The sequence below is a fragment of the Rhinopithecus roxellana genome, chromosome 5 (assembly GCF_007565055.1).
Source record: "Rhinopithecus roxellana isolate Shanxi Qingling chromosome 5, ASM756505v1, whole genome shotgun sequence".
NCBI classification, from domain to species: Eukaryota; Metazoa; Chordata; class Mammalia; order Primates; family Cercopithecidae; genus Rhinopithecus; species Rhinopithecus roxellana.
In genome coordinates this window covers 25,047,900-25,074,962 of record NC_044553.1, presented here as the reverse complement: position 1 = coordinate 25,074,962, position 27,063 = coordinate 25,047,900, and the positions used below count along the sequence as shown (strand labels likewise).

The window sequence follows — 27,063 nt, the reverse complement described above, 5'->3', positions numbered from 1 at the left end:
TTTAGAAATCCTGGGCCCTTAAGAATTCTACAAAATCTACTCTGCCTGTGCTCTATAAATGGAACAACAAAGCTTGGATGACAGCACATCTGTTTTCAGCATCATTTACTGAATATTTTAAACTCACTGTTGAGAGCTACTTCTCAGAAAAAAATGATTTTTTTCTTTTTTTCAAAATATCACTGCTCATTGAAAATGTACCTAGTGGCTCAATAGTTCTGATGGAGATATACAATGAGATTAATGTTGTTTTCATGCCTGCTAACATAACATCTATTCTGTAGCCCATGGATCAAGGAGTAATTTCAACTTTCAGATCTTATTAAATAAATATATTTTGTAAAATGATAGTTGTCATTGATTGTGAATTTTTCTGATGGATCTGGACAAAATAAGAACCTTCTTGAAAGGATTCGCCATTCTAGATGCCATTAAGAACATTTGTGATTCATGGGAGGAGGTTAAAATATCAATATTAACATGAGTTTGGAAGGAGTCGATTGCAGCCTTCACAGTTGACTTTGAAGGGTTCAAAACTTCAGTGGAAGAAGTAAGTTTAGATGTGGCAGAAATAGCAAGAATAGAATTAGAAGTAGAGCCTGAAAATATAACTGAATTGCTATAATTTCATAATTTCATGATAAAACTTGAACATGTGAGAAGTTTCTTCAGTTTCTTCTTGTGAATGAGCCAAGATAGTGGATTCTAGAGATGGAATCTACTCCTGGTGAAGATGCTGTGGAGATTGTTGGAATAACAAAGGACTTAGAATATTCCATATCTCGGTTAATAAAACAGTGGAAGGGTTGGAGAATGTTGACCCTAATTTTGAAAGAAGTTCTACTATGGGTAAGATGCTATCAAACAGCATCACATGCTACAGAGAAATCTTTTATGAAAGCAAGAGTCAATTGATGTGATAGACTTCATTGCTGTCTTATTGTAAGAAATTGCCAAAGCCACTCCAGCCTTCAGCAGCCACCACCCTGATCATCAGCAGCCATCAACATTGAGGCAAGACCCTCCACTAGCAAAAAGATTATGACTCACTGAAGGCTCAAATGATAGTATTTTTTTTTAGCAATGAACTATTTTTAATTAAAGTATATTTACTTCACCTTTTTAGACATATGCTGTTGCAAATGTAATATTGCAACTTACCATTGCAAATGTTGCTGAACACTGTACTAGACTATAGCACAGTGTAAACATAGCCTTTATTATGTATTGGGAAACCCAAAAAATTGTGTGACTCACTTTATTGTGATTTTTGCTTCATTGTGGTTGTCTAGAACCAAACTCACAAGTTCTCAGATGCATGCCTGTGCAATTGTATTAATTTTATTTTGCTACTCTAACAAATGATCAAAGACATAAGTGGCTTAAGAGGACACAAATATATTATCTTGTAGTGCTGGAGGTCGGAAGTCTAACACTGGTCTCACTGGGCTAAAATTAAGGGAGGGCTCTGTTTCCTTCTGGAGGATCTGGGGAGAATCCATTTCCTTTGCTCTTCAACTTCTGAAGGCTGCCCCCACATCCCTTGGCTCATGGCCATTCCTCCATCTTCAGATCCAACAAGGGAAGATTGTTGAGTTCTCCTGTCACATGACTCTGACTTTGTTTCTGCCCTCATGTCTTTTCTGGGCTTTCTTCTGCTTCTCTCTTCAACTTTTAAGAACCCTTGAGATTGTATTTGTCCCACTCAGGTAATTTGGATCATCTCCCTATTTTAAGGTCAGATGATTAGGAAACTTAGCTTCATCTGCAACCTTAACTCCCTTTGTCCCAAAACATAACGGGTTCTGGGAAATAGGATGTGGGTGCCTATTTGGGGTGCCATTATTCTGCCTCCCACAATGAGGTCATGCATTCCTGTCTTCCATTCATGTGGCTTCCTGAAGGATAAGGATTTCTAAAGCAAGTTCTGGTTTCTTGCATAGGAAGTATTTCAGTGAGAGGCTTAAATTTGGGAAAAGGGAGGAGGTTATGTACTATAGACATTTTAATCTGAGAGCGGGTGGGAGGACAGCAGTTTGAAATATGTAGAAGTCACATGTTGTGGGCAACATGAAAGATCTTTGATACTTGGTGTGTTCAGTCTCCTTTCTCCATGACTGCTAGTATATGGCTGGAGGGGACGAAGTCTGGGAGGAAGCTCTGTATCTGTTCACACCATGGGTCTTGGGCATGAGAGCTTTCATGGGGAGAGGAATGGTTGGGCTAGTTCCAGGGGCCAATCAAAAGGGAAAAGAGGATAGAGAATAACTTTGAGGATTGTGCAGGACTCAGAAATAATTCCTAGTTAGTGGGTGAATATAAGGGGTACTACATCCATGGTGTTTTTCCACATGACTCTACACAGTTAGTCAAACTTCAAGCCACATTTTGAAAGTGAGTAAAATCCTGTATTCTCTGTAAAACATCCTTTAGCATCCTAGGCAAGAGCAATCTTGCCCTTTCCCAGCAGCTGTCATAGTGAAACTCTTCCTATTTTTTTTCCAGTTTCCCATTTCCCTTGCCCATTTTCATAATTAAGGATACCATGTCACCTGATGTATCTAGTTAAACATTTGATCATATCATTTCTTTGTTTAGAAATCCATTATTCTTATTCATTTCAAATCACATTCTCAACTTCCTACTGTGAAATACAGGATTTTCCATGACCTGGTCCCCACTGAGTTCTCCAACCTTATTGCTACCCATTGCTCTATGAACCAGTGCTGTTGGATGTTTTACCATCACCAAGCATGTGAAGCCTTTTTAAATTTTTACCACCGTCATATCTTTTGCTTTTACTCCCTCCTTCCCACTAAACACTAACCTATCAATCATCGTCTGTTTTTTTTTTTGTTTTTGTTTTTTTGTTTATTTTTGTAAAGATGGGGTTTCACTATGATGTTGCCCAGGCTGGCCTCTAACTCCAAGGGTCCTCCTGCTTTGGCCTCCCAAAGTGCTGGGATTACAGGCATGAGCCATGACACCTAGGCTAAACTGTCAGTCTTAACTAAGCACTTTCATTGTCTAGCATTGAGCCTAACACAAAGTAGTAACCAGTGAATTATCTGAGTGCTTTTCTACAAAAATAATTGGTGAAATAGAGCCTAACAAACTTTATCTTCCAAGTGATTTTCTTCACGATTTTTTCTCTGTCCTTTCACTTGGATGTAACCACTTATCCAATTGATAAAAACATAATGGCAACCATTCAAGTTCATCATTGCATTTAATCCTCTCAAGAGCCCTTGAGGCAGATATTACCATTCCCATTTCACAGAAGAAAAATGTTTGGTAATGTTTCCAAGATCACACAGCTAGTACTGTAGAGCCATGATTTAGATCCAAACTGAATGTTTTCTACACACCTGTAAAAAAAATATTTACTGTTAGAAAATTTAATTATTTCAGAACTGTTGGGTATAACACAAAAGGGAAAAGTACAACAGAACAGTTAAAAGCGTTTGACTCCATATTCAAACTCCTCCAAAGTCAAACAGTAATGATTTTATGTCCTTATTTAAAAAGAAATATTCATTTGACTACTATGGAATCATATCTAATGAGGTACCCTGATATTTGTACTTAAAACTGCATTTAAATAAGGCAAAATGGGAACTTGAATTTAGATATGTGTGCACGCATAGGTGCATGTGTATGTCAGAGTTCATATTGGCAGCTGCTGGATAATAAAACCATGCCTTATTCACTGTAGGGCAGTGATTGATAAAAATGTGTCTTATTCACTTACTCAGTTTAGAAGAAACTGAGTTTAACAGCACAGTTCCTCGGATGTAGTAAAAGTTTCATAATGTTAGTTGAAATAATTTATTATTATTTTTATACTTTAAGTCCTGAGATATATGTGCAGAACGTGCAGGTTTGTTACATAGGTATACATGTGCTGTGGTGGTTTGCCGCACCCATCAACCTGTATCTACATTAGGTATTTCTCCTAATGCTATCCCTCCCCTAAACCCCCACCCCTAGACAGGCACCAGTGTGTGATGTTCCCCTCCCTGTGTCTGTGTGTTCTCATTGTTCAACTCCCACTTATGAGTGAGAACATGTGGTGTTTAGGTTTCAGTTCCTGTGTTAGTTTGCTGAGAATGATAGTTTCCAGCTTCATTCATGTCACTGCAAAGAACATGAACTCATCCTTTTTTTATGACTGCATAGTATTCCATGGCATATATGTGCCACATTTTCTTTATCCAGTCTATCATTGAGGGTCTTTTGGGTTGGTTCCAAGTCTCTGCTATTGTGAACAGTGCTGCAATAAACATATGTGTGCATGCAGAAAAAATGTTTTAGTTGGTTGATTAATTCAGTAGTTTTAGTTGATTCAGAAACTGTGATATATTTGATCACCTTGGCTTTCTGGGCATTGATGTAGAGTATAGAATGGAAATAAACCTTCCCCAGAACTTTTCCACGTTCAGGCTTTCCAAGCCACTCACAAATGTGCACACTGAGGATACATTAGGGAAATGTATGGGATTGTGCATTCGGGAGACTCTCAAGCTCTGTCCTCTTGCATTTGTATTATCCAAAGCCATAGTTTGGATTCTGATTTAAGGGGTCTTCCTCCTGGGCCACTGCATTCTACACGCTGCCTCACTATGACATTACTCAACTACAATGTTGGATAACAACAAGTGGGATTTGGTTAGACCTTTCTTTAAATGCTTGAATTTTGACTTCAGTTTCAATTCAACAAATGTTTGAGTATTTATATCATATAAAACTTTATACTATGTTTTATAAGAAATATAGAGATGAATTATATACGATTCTGGATTTCAAAGAACAAAATAATTCTGGTGCATTCAATAGATATGAACAAAATTAACCATGATGCCGGGCAAAATATGTGCCAGGTATCTTATGGAAAGAATGGTTTGCTCCAACCAGGTGGACCAGTAAAGGAGAAAAATGAACATTCCTAGAGACACTTTAAGGTATTCAGAAGAAAAACAGAAGCAGTTTTTAAGAATTATGGTAGGAAACAGAGTGAGAAAGAATTGCATATTGCATATGTGAAGGTCAGACATATTTTGATTTGATGGGCCGGGAATTGCAAACTGATAGTTTTAGACTATCTGTAGAGAGTGGGAAAAAATAAAAGACCTTGAGCACAAGAACACTGAGATGAGACCTCTGCGTTGAGTGATTCCTTTGACCCTGATGTGAATGGATAGACACTGGAGCAAAGTATTATGAGCATTGTACAAATTCAAAGTGTGTTCAAATAATCTGGGTCTTGGCTGCAAATAATTGTGGAGCCACGTTTGGCCAACTCTGAGGGGTGTGTGGGTGTGTTTGGGGGAAGGAGAAAGAGTAAACAAATTATCGTGAAGTGATTGAATTTGTTCTCCATGTTTAAAAATGGAAGGAGTTAACATCGCATAACGTAAAAAATCGTTTCATTTGAAAATAGTTTAAAACTCACAAGAAGTTAAAAAAGAAATAGTGCAAAGAGTTCCCGTGCCCCCTTCAGCCAGTTTCTCCCAATAAATATCTTACATATCCATAGTACATTTTCAGAACCAGGAAATTCATACTGGCACAATACTATTAACTCAGGTATGGACCTGATTCACATTTAATCAGCTTTTACATGCGTTTCAGTGGTGGCAGTATGTACATATCAGATAAACATCACCACCGTTGAGATACAGAATTGTTCTGTCATCACAAAGAACCTCACTTGTGTTGCTCCTTAAAATTCACACATCCTTAACCCTAACCCTGGCAACCACTTAACTATTTTTCTTCACTGTAATTCTATCACTTTGAGAATGTCATACAAAAAGGAATCATGCCGTATGTAACCCTTGAGATGGGCTTTTTGCATTCGGCATAATGGCCTTCAGATCCGTCCAAGTTGTGTGCATTAATAGTTCATTCCTATTGTGAACTCTTGAAAAATGATAAACCTGGGTAATGTCAGATGCCTGAAATAGTCAGCTGAAACTGAGTAAGAAACAGTAAGAAATAGATCCCTTGGAGAAGGGATGCAATCTGAGCTTGCCATGGTCCCCACCACACCCTATAGTCTTCCACCTGAGCTACATTTCAACTACTTGACCCCTGAAGTATTTTAATTTGCAGTTCTTGGCAGTGGCTAACATTTCTGAAATGGATATAAGATGATCAGTGTTTCACAGGTTACTGTATGTGATGGAGAAAAGAAATGGTATCCCTTTCTCAGGTAAGTTCAAAATACAAAGTCTCAAAGAGTAGGAAGTGACATTATTATTTTAAAAAAATGTAGCTGCCTATACTCCCAGCTACTTGGGAGGCTGAGACAGGAGAATGGCCTGAACCTGGGAGGCAGAGGTTGCAGTGAGCCAAGATTGCGCCACTGCACTCCAGCCCGGCGACAGAATGAGACTACGTCTCTCTCTCTCTCTCTCTTTCTCTCTCTCTCTCTCTCACACACACACACAAATGTAGCATGCCCTATTATGTTTATGCAATGTCTATAAATTTATTAGGCATGGATTACTTTTCAAGTGCTTTTGACTACAAAGGATTTTTGTACAGGTATGGGGTGGAGGTGTCAGCAGCTGAAGGGTGGGTCTGTCAGGAAGACAGAAGACTGTTGCCCTTTTCCATGTCCATCAGTGAAGAAGAGCAAAGCACAGTGAGAACTGAAGGTCAGGACCTCAGCATCTCTCCACAGTTTTGTTACCATCATAACCTGGGGTGTGTGTATGTGTTGTTTGGTAGTACCTGTTTTCCTTTTCTACTTTCTTCCTCACCCTGGCCTTTATCACTTTCAAAATCAGCACGTTGTCCTTCATGGCAATTGTTAACCAAACAGTGGCTGCTTGGGAACCCTGAAATCATGGCTTTTGAAAGCATTCCTAGGCCAGTGCAGAATCACACTCAGTGTTTCCAGTGGTACGTGATCTACTGTAAGGGAAAACAAATGTAAAATATGTCACATGTACAAAGGAGTTTGTAAAACGATGTATGCACACATATATGCAGTTTAAAGAAAGATGATAAGGTAAAACATCTGTGTACCTACTGCCCCACTTACAAACTGAACATTTTTTGAAGTTCTTTCTCTACTTCTTTGTAATTGACTCCTCCTTCCTGCTTTGTCCCCAGGAGTAATGGTAATACTGAATGTTGCATGTCATTCACTGTCAGTTGTGGTTTTGCCATCTTTGTATCTATGTTTCAACAATGTATTCAATTTTGTCTATTTTTGAAGTTTTAGAAATCATAAAAAAGTCTTATTCTGTGACTTGCATTTATTAGTATTGTTTTTGATGTTCATCTGTGTAGTTCATTTACATGATGTATAGTATATAGCTGTATGAGTAAATTATCCATTCTATTGTAGATAGACCTTTGAATTGATTACATATTTGGATATTTTCATTTTGTTTTTTGAGTTGTTTTTTTGCCATTATCAAAAGTACTCTTGTAAACATCATTATACATATCATCTGGTGGACACATGTAAGAATTTAGAGCAATAGTTCCCAGTGGGGTGCCTGGACAGCAGCATCTTAAAACTTTTCAGGAATGCAGTTTCTTGAGCCCCACTCCAAATCTGCGGAATCAGGAACTCTGGGGATGGGACTTAGCAATCTTGTTTAAATAAGGCCTCCAGGTGCTTTTCATACAGGCTCAAGTTTGAAATCTATTGCTCTAGGATATATACCTAGGAGTAGGACTGCTAGGTTTTGGGATATACACTTTCTGCTTAATTAGTTAAGCTACTCATTTCCCAAGTGATTATTGAACTATCAGCATCAAATGAAAGTTATGATTTTGCATCTTAGAAAACTGTTGGCATTATCTGACTTCTTAATTTTGTCAATCTGGTGTGTTCTGAAGGGGTACTTTGGTGAGGTCTTAATTTGCATTTTTTATTATAATACTAACACATTTCATATGTTTGGGGGCACTTGGATCCCTCCTTCTTTGCTCTATCTTGGCCTAATTTGCCTAATTTTGTTTTTATGTAGAAGTATTTAATCTAGATACACATTCTTTGTACTTAAAATACCTTCTGGAAGTTTCTATTTTTTCATGCTTTTTGTTTTATCTTTTGATGAACATAATCTTTAATATCAAACTTACTCATTTTTTTTTCCTGTGGTTGGTGCATTTCATGACATGTTTGGAGAATCCTTTCTTATGCCCAAAGTCATAAAAATATTCTTTAATTTTTTTAAATTCTACATTATATCTTTAAATCTACTCATGTTTTAATTTCATTTTTGTGTTCTGGGTAGTATCCAAATGACTTGGTATCATTTATTGAATATTCTGCGTTTTCTCAATGATCTGCAATTTCCACGAAGTCATAAATCAAGTTTACATACATAGATTGGCTTCTTCATTGGTCTCTTTGTCTATTCCTGTACCAGTATCACACAAATATTTAGATTTAGCACAGTTCTTCCCAATTTCCTTTTCTTCTTCAATAATGTCTTGGTAAGAAAGCTTGGCTCTTTGCTCTTCCATCCAAGAATTAGAATTCACTTTTTGTGTTCCTCAAAAGCAGGACAAGACCAATATTGAAAGTAAGTCAGATGCAAACTTATTAACTTTCAAAATGAATACATTATAAAAAGAACAGCAGAATGAAACCAAGTTGATTAAGAAGAGTAAAAAAAGAACAAAATCATGTGTAAAATCAAAAGAAAAAACAAAATTAAAAGTTATCTTTTTGAAACACTTGGAGAACTGATTATTCTTTTCTCAGAGTTTTCAGTGTACAAAGAGAAAAGACACAAACAGGCATTGGAAGGCACAGACTGCATCAGATGAAGCAGAGATTAAACATAACAGGATATTATGACCAATTTTAAACTTAAAATGTTGAAACTACATGAAATGAATAAAGCTTATACAACAACTTATCGAAGTTGCAAAAGAGACTTAAATAGTACTAAACCCATTAAATAATTGAATCCATAATTTGATGTCATCCCGGAAAGCTAAACGTAAGGCTCAGGCAACGTTAGAGGCAAGTTTTACCAAACATTAATGGATTAGGTAAATCTTATACAAACTTTTCATTTTTTTTCCTTCTGGCTATTACTATTCTTTGGACGTGTCAATTGTCAATTTCATTGTTGCTCCATGGAAGGCAATGTGTCTTTTTTACTCCTGTGCCTGCCTTTCAAACTTGCTTTTGACGATTGATTATTTTCAGTTTTACTCTGAGATGCCAGAGAGAGAGAGAGAGAGAAGAGAGAGAGAATATGTGTGTGTTTCTTTAGTCATCCTATTTGGCATTCGTTAACTTTATGACTTCATGTCTTTTATAAATTTTGGAAGATTCTCATCCAGAATCACTTATAGCATTTTCCTAGTCTCTCTTTCTCTTTCTGGATATCAAATTTTTACATATAAAGTAAACCTTTCTCAGTGTGCCATACTTCTTCTTATTCTATTTCTAGTTTTACCATATCTATCTCTACTTGAAGTGTAGATATTTTCTACTAATACTCCAAATTATTAATTTAATTCCCTACTCCAAATCACAAATTCTCTGTTTTGCTTTATCTGTTCCTCTATTAAATTCATTTATTGAGCTCTTCATTTTGTTTAGGAAGTTCTAGGTGTTCATTTGACTCTTACAGATCTCAGTTCTCTGCTGGTATTGTTTTCACCAGTTTCCATGAACATATGGATTATAATTATTTAAAAATCCATATCCTATAACTCTAATATCTAAATCACCTATTTATTCTGGTTATCTTTTTCCTTTTGATTTTTGGTCATTGTTTTTTCCTTCTGTGTATACCTGATTATTTTTATTAGAACATTTTAAAGGGGGGCGTGGACTAAGTTATCTTCTACCAGAGAATATATAGAGTAGGCATTTAGAATATAGCAGGTCACTCTGATCCCATCACAGATGGAGATGATCCAAGGTAGGATTCCAGGCATCTTAAGGATTCATCTATTTCTAGTTTTACCCCATGCCTAGTATGTGGTCATTTAGGATTCTCAACAAAACTATGCAATATTTACTAGGGCCCTTCTTTTTAAATAGTCCCTCACCTCTAATTTTGTCTCTCAACCCTGTGATATTGCCAGAAGATTTTAGCAGCTACTTTCTGCTTGGTCTCAACCTTCATCCTAAGCATGCATGGCTTAAGAATTAGTAACTGTTTTGAGGAGAAATGAATGTAGACTGCCTAGCTTGACTCTCTGCTGTTCTTTTTTTATCCTCTTTATTTTTGTCTTTTAAGTCCTAGCTGCTGCAGTTACCATGCATGCACTCCAATTTTTGCCTCCCCAGATTTTTATGATTGAAGCAAACTCTAGGTTAGTACTTTGTACTCTGTTGATTGCTGTGTCCTGCACAGTGAATTGACAAAAACAAGTGTATTAGTCCATTCTCTCACTGACATGAAGACATACCTGAGACTGGGTGATTTATGAAGACAAGAGGTTTAATGAACTCAGACCTCTGCAGACTTAACAGGAAGCATGACTGGGAGGCCTCAGGAAACTTACAGTCATGCTGGAAGGTGAAGGGGAAGCAACATGTCTTACCATGGTGGGGCTGGAGAGACACAGCAAGGAAGAGAAAAGTGCCACACAGTTTCTAACAACCACATCTCATGAGAACTCACTGTCATGAGAACAGCAAGTGGGAGGTTCACCCGCATGATTTAATCACCTCCTACCAGGCCCCTCCCCTGACACGTGGGGATCACAATTGGACATGAGATTTGGGTGGGGACACAGAGCCAAACCATATCAACAAGGAAACAAACAAATAGGAATGAAACTAACCCTGAAAGAGATGAAGCAATAGCAAACTAAGGGAGTGTATTTGTTTTTGATCCTGTCTCCTCAGGTCCTAGAAGTCTTGATTATTCTCAGATATCTTCAAATTGTTGGTTTGTGTATATTAAGCCGTTTCCACAGCTTTTTTTTTTTTTTAAAGGAATATTGAGAAAAATCTTCTTCATACTGAAAAGCTGAAGTTTATCTTGTACTTAACATGCCAGCTTAACAACAATAATATCGGAATTATTTAAATCAAACCATACCTCTCCCAATTTGTAGGCTTTTGCTTTTCCTTATTTAAATTCTGGACAGTCTCATTACAAATTATACTTCACTTTTGTAAGTCAATGTTTATTTATACTGACATACACGTTTACCATTGTTTTTCAGCACCATACATTTTTGCATTTTGCCTTTATACTTGGGGCAGTTGTCCTTCTGTTTGAAGTATATCTTTGATATTTAAGTTCATGTGGGTCTTCTGGTGAGAAGCACTCCTAGCTCATGTTTTCCTGAAAATGTCTCTGCTTCACTCTCCTTTACAGATAATTTGTGACATACAGGATTCTAAATTGAAAGACTGAAAGAATATATATGTTAAATTATTCTGCTGTTGTCTTGCTTTCCCTGTTGCCTTGAGGAATAATAAAGTCACTCAAATTACTTTTCCTTTGTAGTTGAACTATTTTTTCTCTAGCTGCTTTTAAGTGTTCTTTTTCCCAGTTGTTTTTTCAGTTCTGTTATGATAGTTTTAGATATAGATCATTCTTAATTTATCCTGACAAGGAATTTTTAGGGGAAGGGGGTTTCCTATATTAATCTTTCAGCATTTCTGGAAAATCCTCAGGCATTTTTTCTTTATATATTACTTCTTCTCCATTCTCTGTTTAACCCCTCTCTCTACCCTAGACACCTATTAGACCTTCTCATTTCTACCTTCCATGTGTCTTAACCTCACTTGTATATCTATAACCTTGTTTCTTTGGTCTGTGTCCTCAATTTCTTTGGAATTATCTCTCAGTTCACTAATTTTCTGTTCAGCTCCTTTTAACCTGTTAGTGTACCCATTGTGTTTACATTTTATTTTCTCTCCTTTATACCATTCCTCACCAATATCTCAGATCACATAGTCCATCTTTAAAATAATTTGCTTGCCTTCTCTACTTTCATTAGACTTGATTAGCAGAACCTCAGGTAAGCTTGGTTCCAAAACAAACAAACAAACAAATGTATTTCGTGCATCCTGACAATTCCATTACACTTCTATTACACTTCTATAATCCACTCTCCTTTTTACTCTTCTAGACTATTCACTCTTTAGACTATTTCATAATTTCTCTTCTGCCTTGAACTTTTAATAGGTCTTTTGCTTATCCTCACTCTCACAGAATGACATGATTGACATAAGTGCCCCTCTACTGCTACCCTCTACTAACATCTAAGTGCCCCTCTACTGCTATCCCCCTACCGACATCTATGCCTGTGTCATCTGCTTTTTCTTCTGTAGCTATGGATGACCTGGATTGTTGCTAAGACCAACCCTTCATTTTACAGTGGATTCCACCCTTAACACTGATTCAAAAGTAGTGCTCCAACTGTTATTTCCCGTCTCCTGCCTCATAATTTTATTTATCTCTCTCTCCTCATTTATTGCTACAGTCCCTTCCAGCTATCACCCTATTTCTCTGCTCTTCATTGTAATAAACCCTTTCAAAGAGTTATGTCTCCTGTCTGCAATTTTCCCCATTCTCTTAAACTCACTCTTGTCTAATATTTGCCTCATCATTTTACTAAACTGCTCATTTCAAGTCACCAATGACCATATCTTAGTATCTTACTTGTAAATATATTGTGTCCATCCTCTTTAAAATACTTTATCTATTTTCAAGAATACAGCCATCTCCTAATGTATCTCTTTGTCTCTGGCATTTCCTCAGGCTCTTTTTCTGACCCCCTGTCTTTTCAAACTCTAAATTTGGACTTTTGTTGAAATCAATTCTGGGCCATTTCTTTCTAGTTGCTTTCTAACTAAGATTATCTAGTCTGATATCTATAAATGCTATCTGGAGTCTGATAATCCACAAATTTATGTATCTAACCATAACCTCTACCCTGAATTCCAAACCATGTATCTAAGGTTTACTCTGTGTCTCCACATGGACATCCAATTGGCACCTTACTCCCCTCCCCAAACCTGCTCTTCCTACAGACTTTATCTCAATGCATGGACAAATCCATTCATCCAAGTTTTTCAAGCTCTTAATCTTGGAATCATTCTCAATCTTTCCCTTTTTATCTTCTCATCTAAACTGTTTACAACTCCTCTGTCCCTAGGTTCTAACTAGTGAAAACATGGTCACTTCTCACTAATTCCACTGCCATCACCTTAATTCTAGGCCACAATTAACTCTAACCTGGTCTTTTCAATCGTGAAATATGTGTTGTCTCTTCATGATTTGTTCTTATTATGCAACCACAGTGATTCTTCTTAAATATGAGTCAAATTATGTTATTCTGCTTCCTGCCCTCTTGCCAGCCTAGCAAATCCCTTAGAATAAAAGGCAAGGACCTTACAGCCATCAACCAGGCCCCTTGTGGCCAACTCCTGTTCCTTCCTCACTTCTCTTTCCAATCTTCTTGCTCACTTTGTTTCAGACACAAGGAGTCCATGCTGCCTTTTTTAAAAAACACAAACACGCACACACACATACTGGATTCGCTCACACCTGTAATCTTAACACTTTAGGAGGTCGAGGTGGGAGGATAAGTTGAGGTCAGGAGTTCGAAATCAGCCTGGCCAACATAGTGAAACCCAGTCTCTACTAAAAATATGAAAAAAAAAAAAAAAATTCCCAGGCGTGGTGGTGGGCACCTTTAATTGCAGCTACTTTGGAGGCTGAGGCAAGAGAATCACTGGAACCTGGGAGGTGGAGATTGCAGTGAGTGAGCTGTGGTCATGTTTCTGCACTCCAGCCTGTGTGACAGAGCGAGACTCCATCTCAAAAATAAATAAAATCAAAACACTGTAAGAAGGCATACTCCCAATTTTGGGCCTTTGCATTTGCTATTTCTTCTGCCTGGAAACATTGTTCACCTAGATACCCACACCTCCTCCAAGGTCTTTGCTCACTTATTACCCTCTCAGTGATGTCTTCCCTAATTACCTTACTTGTAATTGCAAACCCAACCCCACTGCCTGATATTCCTTCCTTTCCTTTTCTGTTTTGTTTTCTCATGGTGGATCTTTTACTGCCTGATATATATATATATAATTTATTTTTGTATCTCATCTTCAACCCTCATATACAATGTAAGCTACATAAAGGCTGCTTTTAGTTTGTTTTTGTTTACTCTTATGTCTAAGTCAATGTAGGTGTTTAACAAACCAGCACTGAAGAAAAAATGAGTAATAAATTTATCCAGGAAATAAAGTAGTGACAGGAAGATGAATTTAGTTTGTATGGCCCAGGGATAGAACATTATAAGTGAAGAAATAGTCAAGCAGTTGAGAAAATAGCTTTCTAAATTAGAGAAAGGTGTATGTTCAAAAGTAAAGTCCTGAACATCGTTTTATATCTTAGGGTTTGCAAATGGTGCCATGTGATTAGGAACCTAGAATGTATGGTGCAGTTGAATTATGATGTACAACCAAGTCTGAGCCAGTTAATGAAAGGTCTTAACTGTTAAATTATGAGGTCTGGATGTCTTAATGTTGGCTAGGGAAAAATGGAATATTTTAATCAGTTCGATGCACATGATAACACCTAGTCGTGTTTTGTTGTTGTTTTGCTTTGGCTATAATGATATGTAAGACATGTTTTTCCTGCTTTAACCAAAAAAGGCAGTTACAACTTCTTGAGAAGGGACTTGATTTGTTACCTTAGAAATGAATGTGTACCTGGTCAAATTACAATTTTTTTTTAAATTTAACCCTGGATTTTTTTTTGAACAGAATTAACACAGCTTTGTTTCACCTTTACCCAATGTTTATACTAAAATAATCTTACTTATGTGATTTCCCCCTCTAAATTATGCCCTGTACAATAGGATGATTTTTCATAAATATTGTATGATTATTTAAAGATATACTGTTTCAAATATCTAGATTTTATCTTTATTATGACAAATGACTTGATGTACAAAATATTCTGAAAGAGTATCTGTCTGTTTGCTGCCCTTTCTTATTTTCTTGTCTGAAGGACCACTCCAGTGGTTCTTAAAAGAAATTTAGAAACTTCTTCAGTACTTTGCAGATGAACCAGCTTCTAACCCTCTTAAGTATTCATACAGAATCATTAGATTTTGAATTAGCAGTACCTTACACCAGAAGAAATCAACTAGCCCTTCCTTGGACTTCCTGGGATGTTGTTCTTGTTTCCATTTTAACCTAGGAGTTTAGTAAGGTTGGAGAGTTTGGGTCGGTGGGAAGGAAGGCGGATGTTGGGTCCATCTGTTCTTTTTCTTATGTTTGTTTCGTGGTGTAGGAATGGGTAACATAACAAAGTAGATTTTTCATTAGCTGAAACTTAATTTATATGATGGCAAATATAGAGAACATATAGAGTTCTCTTATGATTTTCTACCACAAAAGAACACTTAATTTTGTTATTACATACTTAATGTACTTATGTCATCTTAGGTGGCTACAAAACAGAAGAGTAATTTAAGATTACCCGGTTACTTTGACCAATTTTGGGTCAAAGTTCTATTCTATATAATGGTCATGTTGGATAGATTCCCAAATGTCTGTGTCATGCCTAGCTATTTACAAAATAGAAGTATAAAACAACCCATGATTTTGTATGAACATCCATAATGAAATATATTCACTCAAATGAGGCTCCGGATTTCATTGTTCAGTTTTTTTAAACACTACTTTCACGGACAGTGTGTAAGCCATAAGATGCACACTCTAATCTCTATAATCATACTTTGCTTTGTTTCAACAAAAGCAGTGTTTTTGAGAATTATTCAGAGACTCAGCTTCTTGTAATTTGGCTGTTTCCTAATCTCAAATTCACTCTTGAAGGACAAAAGGAGAGAATCTTAAGATAATTTCAAATGAGATCCCAGAGTATTGAGGGGAACAGCCATGTTATTCATTGAACTTGGTATCTGAAGTTAACTACTTTTTAGTAGAAGCATTCTCTTGGATATTTAGAAGATAGTTAATGGCTTGGTTGATTATTTAATTGGTTACAGACCACTTCATCACCACCTCATAATGAAACCTGATAGACATAACCTGATTTGTTCTTTTAAATTTTTTGTGACGAGATAACATCCTTCTCATTAAAGAAACAATACATAGAGGATTTGTTAGATTTGTTCAAGTGTCTATGGCAATGCTAGTTAAGTTCTTCAGTCACAGCTAGCTTGGAACCACAGACTCTTGAAGGTATTTTGATCTTTAGGGTTTTCCTCAGGAAAAAAATAATCTTTTCAGAGTCACTTTCTCCTATCTGCGATTTAGCATGTATATATTTTCATAAAAACTATTGCAGATAAATTTTAGGATAGAAAGTGAAGAAATATTTGCAGCTGAAAATTTAAGGCAATATTTTGAAATTACACTTTCTGGTCACCTCTGCACCTGTGTCATGGAACATATTGGGAAGACGTGCATGGTAGAGTAAGAAGTTTCCTTGGTGCCAGAGAAACCAGGCTTCAAGCAATGGTCCTAACATATGTGATGTTTCTGTTGTGTTTCTGAGTATTGTTCTACTGTATGGATATGTTCACTTTTTGGTTGACATTTGGGCCATTTCCAGTTTGGTTATTTAGAATAATGCTGCTGTGCTATGAACATTTGTGGACAAGACTTTTGTGAGACATATTACACAGAAGTAGAAAAGCTGTGAATTGTGGTAAATATATGTTCAATGTTTTGAGAAACTGCCATAAAGTTTTTCAAATTGGATGTACCATTTTGTGTTTTTACCAAGGATGTGTGAGAGCTGCAGTTGTTCCACATTTTTGTCAACACTTTATATTTCCAATGTTTTAAATTTTAGCCCTTCTAATACATGTGAAATCAGATTTTGTAGTGGTTTTAATTTGTGATTTCCTAATGCATAATCATGTTGGATATCTTCCTATGTGTTTGTAGGTATTCATATGACTTTTTTGTGTTTGAAGGATTTGGTCAAATATTTTGCCCATTTATATTGAGTCATCTTATTAAATTGTAAGAATTTTTTTGTCTTCTGGAAACAAGTTCCCTTTCAGTATATGTAGTGAAAATATTTTCTTCATTTTGTGATTTGCCCTTTCCTTTCCTTCCAAAGAGCAAAAGGGGAGTATATTTTGATGAAGTCTTTGTGTGTGTGTGTGTGCGTGCGTGTGCGTGTGCGTGTGTGTGTGTGTGTGTGTGTGTGTGGTGGGGGAGGGGGAGTTGCTGTCTCACTCTGTTACCCAGGCTGCAATCCGATGGTGCAATCATGGGTCACTGCAGCCTGTAGCCTCTGGGCTTGAGTGATTTCTTTGCCTCAGCCTCCTGAGTAGCTGAGACTTACAGGCACATGCCATCATACCCAGCTCATTTTTGTGATGTTGCCCAGGCTGGTCTCAAACTCCTGGCCTCAAACAGACCTCCTAGCCTGGCCTCACAAAGTGCTGAGATTATAGGTGTGAGCCACCACTCCCAGCCTATTTTTTTTTCTACTTTTATATTACTCTTTATATTTTTTGTGTCCTAAGAAATCTTTGCCCACTCTAAGATGGCAAGTTTTTCTCCTATCCTTTTTTCTTAGAAGTCTTAAAATTTTAGAATTTACATTTAGATGTATAATCCATTTAGAGTTAAATTTGGTATGTTATGTGGTAAGAGTAGGTGATTTTTTCCCCATACATATATCCGATTTTTCTAGTGCCACTGTTTTAAAAAAAAATCCAATTTTTTTCCATTGAATTACATTAGCAACTTTCTTAAAAATCAACCACTTTTATGTGGATCTATTTCTGGACTCTGTCTTCTATTCCATTGATGTATAAGTCTGTCTTTTCATCAGCACTACTTCTATTTTTGCTACAGCTTCATAATAACTTGTGAAGTCAGCTAGTGTGTTATTTGGTAAAATTGTTTTGACTATTATATGTCACTTCCATTTTCTTTTTCTTTCTTCCTTTTTTTTTTTTTTTTTCTTGAGACGGAGTTTCGCTCTTTCACCCAGGCTGGGGTGAAGTGGTGCAATCTCAGCTCACTGCAGCCTCCGTTTCCTGGATTCAAGTGATTCTCCTGCCTTAGCCCCCCGAGTAGCTGGGATTACAGTCACGTGCCACCAAACCTGGCTAATTTTTCTATTTTGAGTAGAGACAGGGTTTCACCATGTTGGCCAAGCTGGCCCTGAACTCTTGACCTCAGGTGATCCACCTGTGTTGGTCTCCCAAAGTGCTAGGGTTACAGGCATGAGCCACCACGCCAGACCTGCATTTTCATTTAGTGTTTAGAATCAAGTTGTCCATTTCTATAAAATAAGGATTGCTTGAATCGGTAGGTCAATTTGTGAATAACTGCCACCTTAACAATGCCAAATCTTCCACTCCATGAACTAGGCATATTTATTTTCTTATTTACATATTCTGTAATGTTTCTCAACAATATTTCATAGTTTCTAGTGAGGATATCTTGCTTATATTTTGTAAATTTTATTCCAAAATACTCTGTTACTTTTGTGGTGCTACTATAAATGGAAATTTTAAAATTTTATTTTTTAATGTTTCGCTGCTAGTATTAATATCTAAAAATGATTTTGATATTTTAATAATAATTTTATATCATGGACTTTGCTGAATTTAATTGTGCTTTCTAGGATTTGCTTTGTAGATTCCTTAGGATTTTCTACATTTAAAAAATTATGTCATCTGCTAAAAAAAAGTTGTACCTTTTTTCTTATATTTACGCCTTTTGTTTCATTGTTTGACTTTATTGTAATGGCTAACACATTCCATTAAATACCGAATAGAAGTAGCGAAAGCAGACATGCTTGCCTAATTTCTAATTTAAGGGGTGCATGCAAGTTTCCCCATTGTAAAATAATTTTGTCTGTTCTAGAACTTGATATAAATGGAATCAAACAGTAGGTACTATTTTGTAGAAGGCTTTTACCACTCATGTGTTTTTAAGATTCATGTGGTTGCATGCATGAGTCATTTCTTTTTTAACTTGTGTTTGTCTTTTTAATCAACTTCTCAAGGTACAATTTATGTACAATAAACCCCTGCCAAGTATGATCAAATATGGTAGCTATAAAATTTTTACAGATGTCCTTGAACAAATTGATGAAATTCCTTCCAATTATTATTTGTTAAGAGTAGAAGGGTGTTGAATTTTTGTCAAATGCTTTTTCTGTATCTGTTGAAATAATCACATACCTGTTCTCCTTTATTCTGTCAATATTGTGAATTACATTGATTTTTGAATATGAAATCAATTTTTCATTCTTGGAACATATTCTACTTGGTTATAATTTAGTTTCATATATTTCTTGATTTAATTGACTACTATTTTCTTGAAGTTTTTTGCATCTAGGTTCGTATTTGGTCATTTGTCTGTATTTTTATTTCTTTGTAACAGTTTTGTCAGATTTTGATATTAGGGTAATACTGGCCTCATAAAATAGTTGGTAAGTATTCTTTCCAAAGTGATACTCTTTCTTTTCTCAGTGTTGAATAGAATTCAACAGTGAAATCATTTGCCCCGAAATTTTTCTTAGCGAAGACATTTTTGATAAATAATTCAACTTATATATTGTTCAGTTCTATTAGGTTGTATTTTACCGTTTTTTCCTTTGTTTTTTTTTTTTTTTTTTTTTTTTTTTTTTTTTGCCACAGTTATTCAGTGTATTTTATCGCTGTCTTTTTTGTTTATAGTGTTTTATTTCATTAATATTTAATGTATTTTTTTGTATTGTTGAATTTTAATTATTTTATATTTACCTCTTTCTTACTCCTCTGTTTCTCTTCTTTTGACTTTTAGATTTCCATTTATCTGTTTACTTTTACAATTTTTCCTCCCTGCCTTTTTTATGTAGTTGCTCTGAGTATTAAGGTGTATGTGTGTATATTTTCCCCTTAACTTTTCACAATCAGTTTAAGATTAATATTGTATAGCTTCATCTAAAACATAGAAACATTACATGTCATCTAAGTCTAAATGTCCATCTACCTCTAACCTCCTTTATATTAGTTTCCCTGTGTTTCACACCTAAATACATTATACACCTCACCAGGATAATGTTATAAGCTTTACTTTAACCATTTATAAACATTCTGAAAAATAAAAGAAATAATAATATTTTCTGTTTACTTATGTATCTACCACTTCTGATACTTATTTCTTCCTGAAGTTTGCATTTCCATCTGGTATCATTTTTTCCTCACCTTGAAGAATTCCTTTAATATTTAGTGATGTGCAGATATCTACTGATAAAAAATTCTTTTAATTTTCTTGTATCTAAATCTTTAACTTTCATTCTTATAGGATATTTTTACTGGATATCGAATTCTGAGTCTAAAGTTTTCGGTTTTGTTTTCGTTTTGCACTTCAAAAATGCTATTGTATTATCCCCTTGCCTCCATGGGTTCTGATGACAAATCTATGGTGATTCAAGTTGTTGTGTTTATGATAATGTCATTTCTCTCTAGTTTTTATCAACATTTTCTTATTATCTTTATTTTCCAGAAATATGGTGATGCTATTTATCCCCAAAGCTGGATTTCTTTAAATCTACTCTTCTTGAGGTCCTCTGGACTTCTTTAATCTGTACATTTTGTCTTTTCCTAGATTTGAAAAGTATTCAGCCAATTCTTCTTTAAATATTTTTCTACCCATTCTTTTTTTCTGAAATTCCGAATACCCGTGTTAGAATTTTTGAAATTTTGATGGTCTCCAGACCTTCTGTTAATTTTTTTCTATTATTTTCTGTCTTTTATATTTGATGATTTCTCTTGATATCTTTATAGTCGCTGACTTTTTCATTCTTAATTTTGCTACTAAAAATATCCATTGATTTTTTAAATGTTTAATATTGTATTTTTTAGTTGGGCAGTTATTTTTTAATGTTTCCATTTTATGCTTATATTTACTGTTTTACCCATGGTGAGTTTATTTTCCATTGCCTCACTGAGCATGGTTTTTATAGGCGTTTTAAAGTTCATTTCTGATCATTTCAACATAGCGTTCACCCTGGAGTTGATATATTTTGATTGCCTCTTGCTCGAAAATAGATTCCATTTTCTTGACTCTTTGTATGTTGAGTGGTTTTTGTATTGTATCTTAGACATCAGCAGTTCTATGTTGTGGAGACTCTAAATTCTGCTACATTCTTCTAAATATATATATATATATATATATTTTAAAAAGAAAGCATTTAATTTTATTAGACTCAAAATGCAAACTTTGTCACATGTCTTATGGTGATAGCTTTGATCTTAGACTGCTTTGAGTGTGCTCTGCATGTATGCCGGCAACTTTAGCGGCATTCACATACTGAATTTGGGGTTAACCTTTGCTTACACTCTCCTTTCAGTGTATCTCTGCACTCTCCAGTGGTCTTGGTTGTCCTTGAGTGCATTCCTGTTTCCTCCATTCAGAAGTAATGGTCAAATTTTCATTGGAGTTTTATACAACTGGTACTACCAGAGTGACTGCAGCTGCTCTTGGATCAAAGATACAAACATTTTTAATTAATTCCATGCAGATCTGATCCCTTCTTTCAAAGTTACAACCCTCTTTCTTTTTTTGAAGATGCTCAGATAATTAGGCTTTTTCTAAAATAAAATATTTTTCTAGGGTTTATATTTGCTTTTCCTGAAAGATATGTTTGTTAGGAAATCAGTTCTTTTCTACAGAAATGGGAATTATGCATTGATTTAAAAAATATATCTAAAGGCACTAAGGTCTCACTCTAAAAGGGTTTTAGGTTATTTGAATGTGATATTTAAATTAACTCAATTTTTGTTGTAAAACATTTCTAGGATTGCTTAAGTATTCCTGATAGACGCAAATGCTATGGCAAATGAGGTATTTACCTAAAACAACCGTTTCCTTAATACTGGTGGCTGTTCAAGTAATTTTTTCAAATACATATTTAGTTTTATATTGAAGAAAGTAAATTTAAAATGATGTGTCCTGATTTTTCTCCCTAGCTGTATGTCAGCCTCTTCTTACTTGAAGTTACATTTAGCAATTTAAAATAATAATAAAATCCATTTACCCAGTAGACAGGCATTTAGAAACAACCACCACTTAGTATATAGTTAAAACCCTCAATTCCCCAAAAAAAAAAAACTTAATAGGGAAAGGGAAATAGGTAACAAATAGGAAAACCTCTAGCTTTACCTAATAAAGAAATTACTGTTGGCTCTACTTTTTGCTATGTTTTATTTTTTTAAAAAAGAAACATTTGAAAAGATAGAAAAATATAGGAAAAGATTATATATTTGATATTATAAAATTTTAAATAAAGGAAAGTTGATGGAGCAAGTCACACTGGAGGAAATCAGTGTGGTTTGATTTTTTTTTCATTGATCTAAAAAGTATTTCAAAAATTTCACACTCACACATCAAAAAAAAAGGTTTAGCACTAGGAGAAAGTAACATACAGAATAGAAGAAGGTGAAGGAAAATCATCATGATTTGCAGTTTATATGATTTTCTACATCAGATCTACAAAAGAGTGTATTTGCAGTCTCTTACAGCTAATAAGAGGGCTCAGAAAGAATGTGAACAATATATAAAAATTAGTATTTCTGTACCCAGCATTAACCAATTAAATGATAAACTTTAAAATTGTTCCATTGCTGTTTATAATAGTAACTGTTTTAAGTAACTTGGAGTTACTTAAAAAAAAAAAAAAAAAAAAAAAAAAAACATGGAAAATTAGTACAGTGAAAATAATAAAATATTTTGAGATACCTGAAAGAAGTTCTGGATGTAGAGAAATAATCATTATGAAATGTCAATATCAAGATACCAATTATCTTTAAATTATAAGGACAATCTCAGTCTTAATTTTTCTGAGTTGTATAGAAATTTATAAATTAATTCTGAAATACATGTGGAAGAGTAAAGGGTGAAAAAATATCCAAGATCATTTTGAGTGTGTAATAAGAGACTTGGCCACTCAGATATTGTATGGTTACTAAATTATAGTTTAAAAATGTTGTCTTGGTAAAATATAGGAAAATATATCAATGGAGAATTGAGAGGGCTCAGAAACAATAGACACACTCATGTAGGAACTTGGTATATTGACAGAAGTAGCAATGTAGGTTAATGAGAAAAATGGGGATCGTTACAGGAATTTAGCTGTAAAAGATGGCTATAAGGAAAAAGTTGACATTGAATTGCCTGAGTTAAAGAAAAAATGAAAACAAAACCAAAATTGAGACAGAATAAAGATCATACACAGTTATCTTTTAGAAGAAAACACAAGGAAATAGCTGTATTAACTCAAGGTAGAATATGATTTCTTAAGTAGAACACTGAACATTAAAGGCACAAATCCTCATGTAAAATACTAATATATTTGATTACATAAAACCGCTATTTCAGCCCATGTTTGCATTGATAAGGGAGTAGAGTCGACAACTTGCAGAGCATTCATTTGAATGGGAACTATATTAGTTAAAATAAATGTACTTGATTTATATATACACCATGGAAAGAACTATAAAACATACTATTGGTTAAAATATTTGCAGAACAATAGGAACATTTTTATTTTGTTTGTTATTCCTAATATATACCTAAGGTGCCCTCAGGTGAGAAAAATTCACGTCAAATTTAGGACAAGGTTGCCTTTAGAAGTGAGAGGAATAGGACTGAGGAAGGCTGACAAAAATAACATGAGTGTCTATGCAAAACATCTTTAAGTATTAGAAAATAAAATACAGGCCGGGCGCGGTGGCTCAAGCCTGTAATCCCAGCACTTTGGGAGGCCGAGACGGGCGGATCACGAGGTCAGGAGATCGAGACCATCCTGGCTAACACGGTGAAACCCCGTCTCTACTAAAAATACAAAAACTAGCCGGGCGAGGTGGCGGGCGCCTGTAGTCCCAGCTACTCGGGAGGCTGAGGCAGGAGAATGGCGTAAACCCAGGAGGCGGAGCTTGCAGTGAGCTGAGATCTGGCCACTGCACTCCAGTCCGGGCGACAGAGCGAGACTCCGCATCAAAAAAAAAAAAAAAAAAAAAAAAAAAAAGAGAAAATAAAATACAACAACACGGTTTTACCTCAGTGAAGGAGTTTCTCCCAGAAATACAAGATTGCTTCAAATTATGTAATTACAAATACAATACATCACCATATTGATGTCTTTAAATGAAAAGGATAGATCCATCCTTAGAGGATACTGAAAGAACAGTTAGTTAGCTACCAACCATTCTTGATTTTAAAAATTATACGCTTGTTAAAATTACTGGACAAATTTTTGTTTAAAACATGTTTTTATTAGGTTTGTAACAGATCTGAAAGAGTATTTATAAAACATTTCAAAGATATAAAGAATAATGATCACCTATATGTAAATTTTCTGGTATTAAAAATGGTTTGTGTGTGTGTTCTTAATGTGATATTATTTATCACTCTAGAAGTATTTTCATTAAAGCCAACAATTAAACAGTGATATCCTTCTGAACAGTTTAACAATTTTTTGTAGGAGTAGTGAAATCAAGCAGAAAAAACAAAGTTACAAATAAAAAAGAGGAAACAGAAGAGGATCCTTATTTGTAGATTATGTGACTATATTCTTAGAAACCTCGCAGGAATGAAAGAAACTATTTGATACAGTAAAGAATATTCAGTAAGGCTGCTAATGTTAAAAACATATCTGTAAATTATTTGCTTTTATATGTAAATAATGACAAGTTTGAAAAACATAATGGAAGAAGCAATTTTATTTACAATGGGCACCAAAAATATAAAAGCAATATATGATAGCCACAAAGAGAAAATTTTTAAATGTTAGAAAAAGTTTTTAGCAATAAAACAGTATTGCTTTTGGAAAGGAAGATTTCATATTTAAGATGCAGTAATTTGCCTTTTCTAAGTTGATATGTTATAGCAGTGACTTTTTCAAGCACTTACAGACAGCTGATAACCACAAATTATCTTATTTCATCTTCTAGACTACCTGTGAGTTTGAAAAGAAAGTGAGACTCAAATTTTGAAGTAATTTACCCAAGATTTCACTTCTGCCTCATAATTAAAAGGTGTTCTCACCTTATTTATCCTAATTAGTGTGTTTCTTGGAGGTAGAACCATCTCGTTTGCATTCATGTCTCTAGTAACCGTTGTAGCATAGACAGTTGGACTCAGTCTCAAATTCTCACTTGCCTTTCTATGTGAGGAGTCACAAATTTCAGAGATTGACAGAAATTGGGCAGCTAAGAGAATATCTTTTCTGATGTAGACAATGCTAGCCAATCATTTTCTTATGCCCATATAGTCTCAAAATTGGTAGATTTTAAGTATTTTAACAAACGTTTGGAAATCTAAAGTCTTTCTCTGAAATATTTGGATTTTTTCAATATTGGCAGCCAATTGAAAAAGTAATGGCTTTCTCCTGTTCAAATAAACTTCACTTTTGGCCAAATTTGGCCTGTGGCGGGCCTCTTTGCGACCTTGGACTTTTTCCATACTACTTTCCATAAATTCTGGCACACTAAAATCCATGGGCTTTTCAGGTATGAAGCTACTGTATCTGTCTATTCCAGAGCGTGACTAACCAGCTCTTTCTATACTACCAGTTCTAAAACTGAGTTGATCATTGTGTGTGTGTGTGTGTGTGTGTGTGTGTGTGTGTGTACCTGTTTGAAAATGTTTCTGAAAGTGACTAGAGATAGCCCAACTGAATCTCCTTGTGCCAATGCGTAGGAATTTGATTGCTCCCCTAGTGTTTTATCAAGCAGTCATATGTTCTTATTTGTCTTTCAACCAGGTGTTTTTGATCACTGTCTGGAATTTTGAACTATATATGATCCCTTTGGCATTGTTGCTGATCTTTGTCTACAATTTCATCAGACCTGTGAAAGGCAAGGTCAGCAGCATCCAGGACAGCCAGGTAAGCAAGCATTCGAAGTTCTGACATTTGACTGTCGAGAAATGTATTAACAACAAACTACCACCACCACCAAATCATGGCCCAAGTCCATTTCGTTTGAGATGTCAGGCAGCCCTACAAATGCACTTGTTTTGCAGTGGAGGTCTTCTATCACGTGTAATCTGGAGTCTTCTTTCTGTGGCATCTTATGTTCCTGAGTCTTGGCCTGCTTGAGGGGAGTCTCTGGTTCATGGTTATTATTTCCATGCTGGTAGCACATGTCTGTGTGCTCATATGATTCTCTGTCGAGTTCCTGTGAACAATCTCCTCAATCACTAACGAGACCTTTGCTGGCTCTGTGGGCCGTTGCTGGGCATGCAGAGAGCTCTGCAGGGCTAACTCTGGCCTTTCCATGAAGGTATCTTATGCAGTGTTCTCTCTGGCTTGAAGGCTCAGGAGATTCCCAGAGGCTTGTCAACTCCCAGGGCAATCAGAGAGCGGGTGGGCTTAGACCCGTCTATTTGCAGGTGCCCACATTTGTCTGGAAATTCCCAAACTTCCTGTCTTGTTGAAGAAAGCAAGACCCTTTCTCAAAGACATCTCTCCACATCTACTCATCTCACTTCCACTCTGACTCTCCTGCCCCTGGCCCCCTCACTGCACCCTGTAAGATCTTTTTCTGCTCTGAGTGGCCAGGAACTTGTATTTGTAGGCTTTTTTTTTTCTTCTTTAATGATGTAATCTAGGCATTCCAGATTCAAGAACCAAGTTTTTTAAACAAAAATCTAAAGTCCTGACACTTGATTAATTTCCTTTCTAGATAGATCAACTTCACATTTCGTTTCCCAAGAGTCAATCAAATCCTGACTGTTTTTGTTTATTTTTCCTTATGTCCTCATAATGAATTTAAGGGAGGTTTCTGGTTTCACTTAGGAAGGAAGGAAAGTGGGAAAAATGAGTACTGTGGCAAAAGGAAAATTTCAAAATTTACTTTCAGGCAATTTCAAAATTCTATTCTGTTTGATTTTAATTATTTAATGCAATAGGCATGAACACATATCAGTGAGAAAATAGAACCAGCTAATAAATGAATGACTTTAATAGATCCATTTAAGGACTAGGTTTCACAGAGTTATAGATAATGGAAATTTTTACTAAGAAACATCTCTAATATCTGTGTTGTCAACTAACATTTTTACAATGTTTATGCAGGTTTTATGTGCACACTGTGTATATCATA

At 35.4% G+C, this 27,063-nt stretch overlaps 1 protein-coding gene across 3 annotated transcripts in view; it reads left to right on the top strand.

Moving 5' to 3' along the window:
* The window catches only part of MCTP2 (multiple C2 and transmembrane domain containing 2), a 262,919-nt gene that overhangs the window by 192,769 nt on the left and 43,087 nt on the right, over positions 1-27,063 (top strand). For all 3 annotated transcript variants that reach the window (XM_010371429.2, XM_030930371.1, XM_010371430.2), the window contains one exon: positions 25,722-25,844. In XM_010371429.2, the coding sequence (XP_010369731.1) occupies positions 25,722-25,844 (123 nt within the window). The remainder of the gene's footprint in view (positions 1-25,721; positions 25,845-27,063) is intronic.